This window comes from Auxenochlorella protothecoides (assembly GCF_000733215.1).
Source record: "Auxenochlorella protothecoides strain 0710 unplaced genomic scaffold scaffold24, whole genome shotgun sequence".
In the NCBI taxonomy this organism is placed as follows: Eukaryota; Viridiplantae; Chlorophyta; class Trebouxiophyceae; order Chlorellales; family Chlorellaceae; genus Auxenochlorella; species Auxenochlorella protothecoides.
In genome coordinates, this window is record NW_011934249.1 from 648,251 (window position 1) to 656,443 (window position 8,193).

General features: G+C 57.2%; 2 protein-coding genes across 2 annotated transcripts; both read left to right on the forward strand.

Moving 5' to 3' along the window:
• Positions 1–386: 386 nt before the first annotated feature.
• F751_2617 (Phytochrome-associated serine/threonine-protein phosphatase) lies at positions 387–2,484 on the forward strand (the record flags this gene model as incomplete). Its single annotated transcript, XM_011400369.1, has 6 exons — positions 387–551; positions 756–973; positions 1,123–1,213; positions 1,517–1,697; positions 1,966–2,051; positions 2,287–2,484. The coding sequence occupies 6 exons, from the start codon at positions 387–389 to the stop codon at positions 2,482–2,484; spliced, it is 939 nt and encodes a 312-aa protein (XP_011398671.1).
• A 286-nt stretch (positions 2,485–2,770) lies between these two features.
• F751_2618 (Phytochrome-associated serine/threonine-protein phosphatase) lies at positions 2,771–3,381 on the forward strand (the record flags this gene model as incomplete). The annotated part of the gene is made up of 3 exons (XM_011400370.1): positions 2,771–2,801; positions 2,863–2,948; positions 3,184–3,381. 3 exons carry the CDS (start codon positions 2,771–2,773, stop codon positions 3,379–3,381), a joined length of 315 nt encoding a protein of 104 aa, XP_011398672.1.
• Between the last annotated feature and the right edge of the window lie 4,812 nt (positions 3,382–8,193).

Below are 8,193 nucleotides of genomic sequence, written 5' to 3' on the forward strand. Positions count from 1 at the left end.
CTCGGGATATGGATTGCCTCATGTGTGGCCATGCCCCTCTGGCCGTCACACCATCTCGATCGGATGGTTTCTGGGGCCTGATCACCCGAGCGCAGTGCTCGAGGGTGGGGAGGGAGGGTACCGTCGTGTGGGGTACCCCTGGGGAAGGCACAGTCTTTACTCGCCCACGATCGATACATGAGGCTAATTGGCCGGAACCTCCTGGGCTCGACTGGTCGCTTGCTGACGCCATCATTGGATCTCTGGCGAATAATCACACACTCTCATCTGCCTGAGTGTTCTGCATCGAAGCTCGAGTTCGAGGAGGGGTGGTCTCACCCTCCATCCCGGCCAGTCCGGGTCTTTTCCGCGGCGAGGGCAGGTCTCTGCTCCCCGCGTCCTCCAAAATGGCATCATCCACCGCTGCGACCAGCAAAAACCTGGACGCCTGGCTGGAGAAGGTTCAGAAAGCCCAATACCTTGCAGAGGAGGAGCTCAAGTCTCTTTGCGACACGGTCAAGGAAATCCTGGTGGAGGAGTCCAATGTGCAGCCTGTGAACACCCCCGTCACGGTCAGTGTGTCTCCTAGGTTTGGCGTATGGCTTGCGCAGGGCTGTGGGAGGCTGGAGAATCCCACCATGTGTGTATGTGCAAGGGGGAGGGGGGGCCAGCACCCTGTGGTGAAGGTGGCCTGGAGTCTGCCAACCACGCAGCTCCCTGGTGATCTTCTCTGCCCAGCGCGATGGCATGCCTACCAAACAACTGCTGCCCAATAGGTGTGCGGCGACATCCATGGCCAGCTGCACGACCTGCTGAAGCTCTTCGAGACGGGGGGCCAGGTCCCCGCCACCAACTACATCTTCATGGGCGACTTTGTGGACCGCGGCTACAACTCCCTGGAGGTCTTCACGCTGCTCATGCTGCTCAAGGCGCGCTGGCCCGCCCACGTCACCCTGCTGCGGGGGAACCACGAGTCGCGGCAGATCACTCAAGTGTGAGTTGCTGTGGGGCGGCTGGTCCTGGCCCCGACCTGGGCGCGACCATGGGTCTGGCTGGAGGGCTGGGGCGGTGGGCAGGGGATCAGAACGTGTGCTCCAGACGGTGCCCGATCTGAGGACACTGCCCGGACACCCATGCCTGCAGGTACGGCTTCTATGACGAATGCCAAAGAAAGTACGGGAACGCCAATGCCTGGCGGTACTGCACGGAGGTCTTTGACTTCCTGACGCTGTCGGTGGGTGACCGAGGGAGGGCTCATCAGGGGAGGGCCCGGGAGCTGTGGGCCCGGGACAAGCTCTCCCCATGTTCTGTTCTTTTGACCGTGTATGGTGGGCCTTCTCATCCTGTGGATCTGCCAGCATGGAAGTATCAGCCGCACCGTCGGGCTGCGTGGGCCCAGTCCATTGCTGACGTCCTGTACCTTCCCTGCCTGGGATGACACACATGTGATGCCAAGACTCCCATTCTTCCCCTCCCACCCTTCGGCCATGCCTCTTCCGGCCGACCCCCCCCCCTGCTGCGTCTGCCACACCCGCAGGCCATCATCGACGGCCGTGTGCTGTGTGTGCACGCCGGCCTCTCGCCCGACATCCGCACGCTTGACCAGGTACGCGTCATCGACAGGGTGTGTGAAATCCCGCACGAGGGGCCCTTCTGCGACCTGATGTGGTCAGACCCTGAGGACATCGACACATGGGCTGTGTCCCCCAGAGGGGCAGGTGTGCAGGGCATTTTAGGTTTGGTTTTTTTCGGGGGGGGGGGGCGGGGGGAGATCGGTTGGGGGTTTTGTTGGAGGGCCTGTGAGTGGGGTCGGTTTTGCTCCCATTCTGTGAGGGGCGAAGGGGGGGTATGGGGAGGCCTTGTAGGCCGTGGCCAAGGTGGGTGCCCATGTCCTATGGATGGCGCCACCGCAGTTGTGCACCCCGGTGCCTAGGAGTATGCAGCACAGTCTGCCGCCCCTACACCACCCCTCCCTTGACTCTGCAGGCTGGCTCTTTGGCGGCAAGGTCACCTCTGAATTCAACCAGATCAATGGTTTGGAGCTCATCTGCCGCGCGCATCAACTGGTCCAGGTGCGAAACCAGGGCTCGAGCATCTTGGCTGGCCTGTTGGCCTGGTAATGGCTCGAGGCCTCGATGGGAAGGTCCCAGCCCTCGTGCTAGGTTTGCTAGGACGCAGCCGAGTTCCTTGACTATGTGGCCGGTAGTGCAAGCCAGAGTTCTGGGCCTCCGCAGTCCCTGTGGCCAGGCGGCATGCATCTTGCCTGCATGCCACCCCACCTGCCCCCTTGCTCAATCCTCTGCACAGGAGGGACTCAAGTACATGTTCAATGACAAGTCGCTGGTCACCGTGTGGTCCGCGCCCAACTACTGCTACCGCTGCGGGAATGTGGCCAGCATCCTCTCCTTTGATGAAAATCTGGAGAGGGTGGTCAAGTATTTCACGGAAACGGAGGAGAACAGCTCCATGATGGCCCCCCGGGCCGCGGTGCCCTACTTTCTGTAAAAGGGGGAGCATTTACTCCCTGTAGGGGAGCTCCAGGGGAGACGCAAAATGAGAGCAGAGATGCCATGCAGAAGCCACATGCATACCTATTGGGCTTGCACTGGCTGTCAAGGTATTTCCAATGATGTGCCCTTCTGCGCACTTGGAACCCAAAGACCTATCCGGGGGGGTAAGGACAACTTTGTTGAGGGCCTGTGATGGGCGGTTTTGCTCCCATTCTGTGAGGGGCAAGGGGGGGGTATGGGGAGGCCTTGTAGGCCGTGGCCAAGGTGGGTGCCCATGTCCTATGGATGGCGCCACCGCAGTTGTGCACCCCGGTGCCTAGGAGTATGCAGCACAGTCTGCCGCCCCTACACCACCCCTCCCTTGACTCTGCAGGCTGGCTCTTTGGCGGCAAGGTCACCTCTGAATTCAACCAGATCAATGGTTTGGAGCTCATCTGCCGCGCGCATCAACTGGTCCAGGTGCGAAACCAGGGCTCGAGCATCTTGGCTGGCCTGTTGGCCTGGTAATGGCTCGAGGCCTCGATGGGAAGGTCCCAGCCCTCGTGCTAGGTTTGCTAGGACGCAGCCGAGTTCCTTGACTATGTGGCCGGTAGTGCAAGCCAGAGTTCTGGGCCTCCGCAGTCCCTGTGGCCAGGCGGCATGCATCTTGCCTGCATGCCACCCCACCTGCCCCCTTGCTCAATCCTCTGCACAGGAGGGACTCAAGTACATGTTCAATGACAAGTCGCTGGTCACCGTGTGGTCCGCGCCCAACTACTGCTACCGCTGCGGGAATGTGGCCAGCATCCTCTCCTTTGATGAAAATCTGGAGAGGGTGGTCAAGTATTTCACGGAAACGGAGGAGAACAGCTCCATGATGGCCCCCCGGGCCGCGGTGCCCTACTTTCTGTAAAAGGGGGAGCATTTACTCCCTGTAGGGGAGCTCCAGGGGAGACGCAAAATGAGAGCAGAGATGCCATGCAGAAGCCACATGCATACCTATTGGGCTTGCACTGGCTGTCAAGGTATTTCCAATGATGTGCCCTTCTGCGCACTTGGAACCCAAAGACCTATCCGGGGGGGTAAGGACAACGGGTAAAAGGAGAGGGAAGCCAGGGCAAGGGGCCGCCGAAGACTGTGGGACGCAATATGACAGTCAAAGAAAAATGTGCCAACATCATGGTATTGACTACTCCAGTCACGATGCGTTTTGCAGCGGAGACGTTGCAGTCCCTGTTTGCCCACTGATTGGTCCACCAATGCAACACTGAGCTTCTCAACACCCTTGCTGACCTACCAGTTTTTGTGGGCATGCAGGGCGGTGTGATTGCCACAGCGCAAATTTGGCATGTTGTGCTCGTTTAGCACCGCGACCCTGCCCGCCCTCCGCAGGCGGCGCAGGAACCTCATGCATGGGACCGGCGGCTGTCTCCACATGACCGGCTCCCGATCCTGTGCCGACCAGGTGCAGGCGCCGACGCTCATAGTCTTGCCGTGAGGTCAACGGGACTGCTCTTGAATCGCATTGATTGCTCGCTGCCGGGGGGCATGAGTTTGCAAGAGCAGCTGATGGAAAGGCTTCCGTATAGCTCACTCCTGCTCGACCACAATGGCAGCCAATGCGCTCGTCTCAGCTGAGCTGCAACCGGGCATTGTGGAGGATGCAGCACAGTAAACTCTGCTGATCGAAGAACTTGACTGTCATATCAATGCGGCCTGTCGCCTACTCCAGGAAGTGGCGGTGGTGCCGAAGGTTCGGCGGCTGGGGGTTGCTGTACTGACTGGCGAGCGAGGTGCGTGCTGCCACGGAGTGCATGTTACAGCCGGGGGCCGGTTCGAAGTACGCTGATGTAAATCGAGTCTGGCGTCATCTGTTTCATCCCTCAAATTACCATCCTGTGCTGGAGGACCCTGAAACGTCCCCGCAAATTTGGGTTCCGGTAACGAGCCGACCCGCGGCTGACATAGCTGCCAATCAGGCGGCGATCGATGCCGCGGTCAACAATTAGCCTCAGGAGCCAAAGACTGGTATGAAGAATTTGGTCCCATAAGGAGGCAAAGGAGGTGTTTACGTGCATCGTAACCACTACGAATGCCTTCGCGGCCTCCCAATTCCTCCGATTGCCGTGTGTTCTAAGCACCCACTGCGGCCCCCCATACAGGATATCGTCTACACCATGAAGGTCGTCATGATCTTCAGCGGCTCTTGGCTCAACTCCACGTCATCAGAACGATGAAGGGGTTCTGGACAATGAAGGAATCTATTCACGAGCCGCTGAAGAACAATGAGGTAGACGATGTACTGTATGGTAGCCCTCAGCGGGCCCATGGAGCCCTCTCATTCGGAGGGAACTGGGAGGCCGCGAAGGAAATCGTCGTGGTTAGGATGCACGTAAACACCTCGCCCACCAACTTGGACAGTCCGTACTAGCCTTTCTTGTAGGCCAACTTCCTCTCGTTGGACTCGTTGACCCCGCCACCAATTTTTGCCTGTGAGGCAGCTACGTCAGCCGCGGTGGGCTCATTTCGGGCAGCCCATTCCATGGGAGACGATTCAAAGTTCTGGGGTAATAGACTACCAGGACCAGGGTTGAGACATAAGACCCGGACCTCGACTGCAACGGCGGACTCGAGCACGGGCCCAAGAGTATAGGCGGAACACACAAGCTCCGGGCTGGCCAGGCACCATAACAACATGTCCATCAAGTCGCAATACCAGTTTCACCCGACACGCAGGAGCAATGCCTATTGAGGTCGATACACCGCGATAGGGGTCGTTCATCGCCTTATCTCCGGAATCTGAGCACTTCTGGCTACATGCCACACGCTGCAACCCACAGTACGACTGTCCCTCCCTCGAGGATGCTGCATGAGGTACGCGGCAATTTATGGTGAGCTGTAGCTTCACCTTCCAGACAGTGTTCATATGATCCACGACGCTGCCATTCAACCACGCTATCAGCCAAGTGCCCAAGGCTTTACAGAGGAAATGCCTGGATCCCGGCTCTCAGCCCCACCAAGGCACACCTCAAATCCAGCTGTGCAAGCCGTGCACACCTTCGTCAATGGTGAGCAACAGCCTGTGCCAAACAAGCTCGCTGTCAGTACGCTCGATCGTATCCCACCGCGCTTCCATCCCCGTGAAGCATATGAAGCCGTGGCAGCGCTTGATCTCTGCTGAGAGGCTGGGCGCAAACCCAAGGGTGATAGTACACAGTTTGATTCTAGCTCTTCTGTGACTGCTGGAGTGATTGATTTGAATGCATGTCCCAGCACTTATATTTACAAAGAATCTATTGGGTACAGCAAATGTTGCTACGTTTTGAAGTATTAGCATTTGCTCTTAACCTTGCTTCGGCTCGTTCTTTCAAAACTCTCACTCTTTCATATATTTCTTGCTTACGTCGTCTTGTCGCCTCACAGTCTGTATATGTTGTGATTCTGTTGTACTCTTGGATGAGTCTCTCAACTTCATCCCTGTCAGCCTGAGATTGGCTGTTCACCCTCACAAAGGACGACGAGGCACCATAGGCAAACATACTCCTTCTGTATATGATATGAAGTGTCTATCAAGGCCCTCAAAGTCAAACGGTCTGGCTCATCCTGTCAGATGGAATGGGGAGGGGTCCTGGTGACATTCAATGAGGGTCTCTTGACGATGGTCCGGCCAAAGGATGCCGGGCAGCCTGTTGCCCGAACTCCAGTGCAGTCATTGTAACCTGAGCAGGATCACCCCACCTAGCCCCCGAACCCGGACCTGTCTACCCAGAAACGCTGCGGTTTGTCCTTCAAGCGCATGCTGGGACTCACCAAAACGTTGGATGGGGCTGGGATGGCCGATGGCGGTCGGGTGGGGGTGCGGAAACCTTCAAAGGGTGGAGGGAGCGCAGACGGGCAAATGTTGGTCGAGACCACAGCTGAAATTAGGGATTGCTTTGTTCAGCACGGGAAAGCTCGTAAACGATAAATGTGCTGTAGAATCTCGGTTTCGCGGTCTTAGGTCTTCTCAGTGAGGGGGCCATGCGCCCTGGGTCGTCAGGAATGGCTATGCTGCTGCATCTGCTTTGCTCCGCGTGCCATCCGGTCACAGGCTGTCAGTCTCGACCCGATGTCAATACCGCCTTTTCTTGCTGGACGTTACGACTGCCGTACTTGGACAACCTGCGCACACCTGCCATGTAGGGTGTGATCTAAAGAGGAGTAAAAGGGGTGGGAGGAGGTGAGGGAGAATGTCCGGGCTACGAAGTAATCGCTAGAATACTTTGGTGCAGTGTACATCACCCAGATGATTTCATGTCTAATATTATCAGTCTTATGGCGGCCTTTCGTGCTACACCTGACCAACAGCGGTGATCTGGCCATCACGAGGGCCAGGAGGAACATGTCTGCTCGCTGCAAGTCAGATGCAGCGATCCCGACAGCAGACAATGCGGCCCCGCACAACAAACCCCTCGTCTGATCAGTGTGGCAGGTGCAATCCCTGTACCGACCCAGGTTTGAGCCTTACAGGCTGACCCCAAGTGGTGGGGGTTTGTCCATGCCAGGATCTATGCATGCATCAGCTGTGCAAGCATGGCATCAAGATCAAGCATACAATGCGCCCAGATGATGTCCAACACCAATTGCAATGCTTCTTGGGGTTCATACCTTGCTCCATTAATGGTGGCCTCAACAGCAGGTGAGCAGCTGTGCACGAGGACAGGGAGGCTGCCGCATGCAGAGGTGAGCTTTGCGACTCACACAGAAGCTCAGTTCAGCTGTCGGTGTCGCCCAGTCACTCCAACACTTGACGTTGACTTCGAGCTGCCGCATCAATCAAGGAGTTGCATACAGACACAGCGCTCATTGCAGCATCCGAGTCCACCACCGGCAGGAGGCATGGCAAGGGGGTCAGTGTCAGATGCGCTTCCTTGATACCTCTCATGACCTGGCATTGACATCCACACACCTACGGAGCTGCGTCGTAACAGCACAATCGTGGAAGAGGATAGATGCCGTCGTGGCTGATCCTCATCGCTCAGTCTCCTCTATGGCTCCCAGCTGATGGCTCATAGATGCTGGGCGAAATGTCGACCTTTCAACGGGTGCCTGAGAGTCAATGCGCATGCTCCACTTTGTAGCATGCATTCACTCACTATGCCTCAGGGATCGCTTATCAATGCCTCTGTGCATGCGGATGCTGGACCCAAATCTCATTGTATTTGTGCCGTGCACAATCGCCAAAGGCGTCAGGCATAGGTGCTCGTTATTCAGGCGCGGGGCAATGCCAGCCTGATCTGTGAAGACTGCTTCTACGATGAAAAGTGGGTAAAGACTACCAGGTTTCTATTCCTGTCTTTGGTATACAAGTGTCAAGCACGACTGCTCAAGGTCATCCTGGGCGGCACACGGCAAGGTAAGAGGGTCCAAATGTGCAGATAAGCAGTGTGGGATACCCCACTTCAGTGCACACACTAGAGGCAGTCGATTTGTAGGGACGTGTCCACTCCGATACGTCGGATGGAAGTGTTGAGGTAAAGACGGCAGTAGGGACATCATTCCTTGAGCAAATAGTTGTGTAAACTTGCGCAGCGCAAGTGGATTTGGCCACCACGGGTGCACCTAAACATTCATCCGATGGGGGTGGGGGTGGGGGTGGGAAGATGGAGGGTGGGGGTGGCGGAGGAGGGGATTGTGGAGGGCTGGGAGGAGGCGATGGTGGTGGAGGGCTGGGAGGCGGTGGACG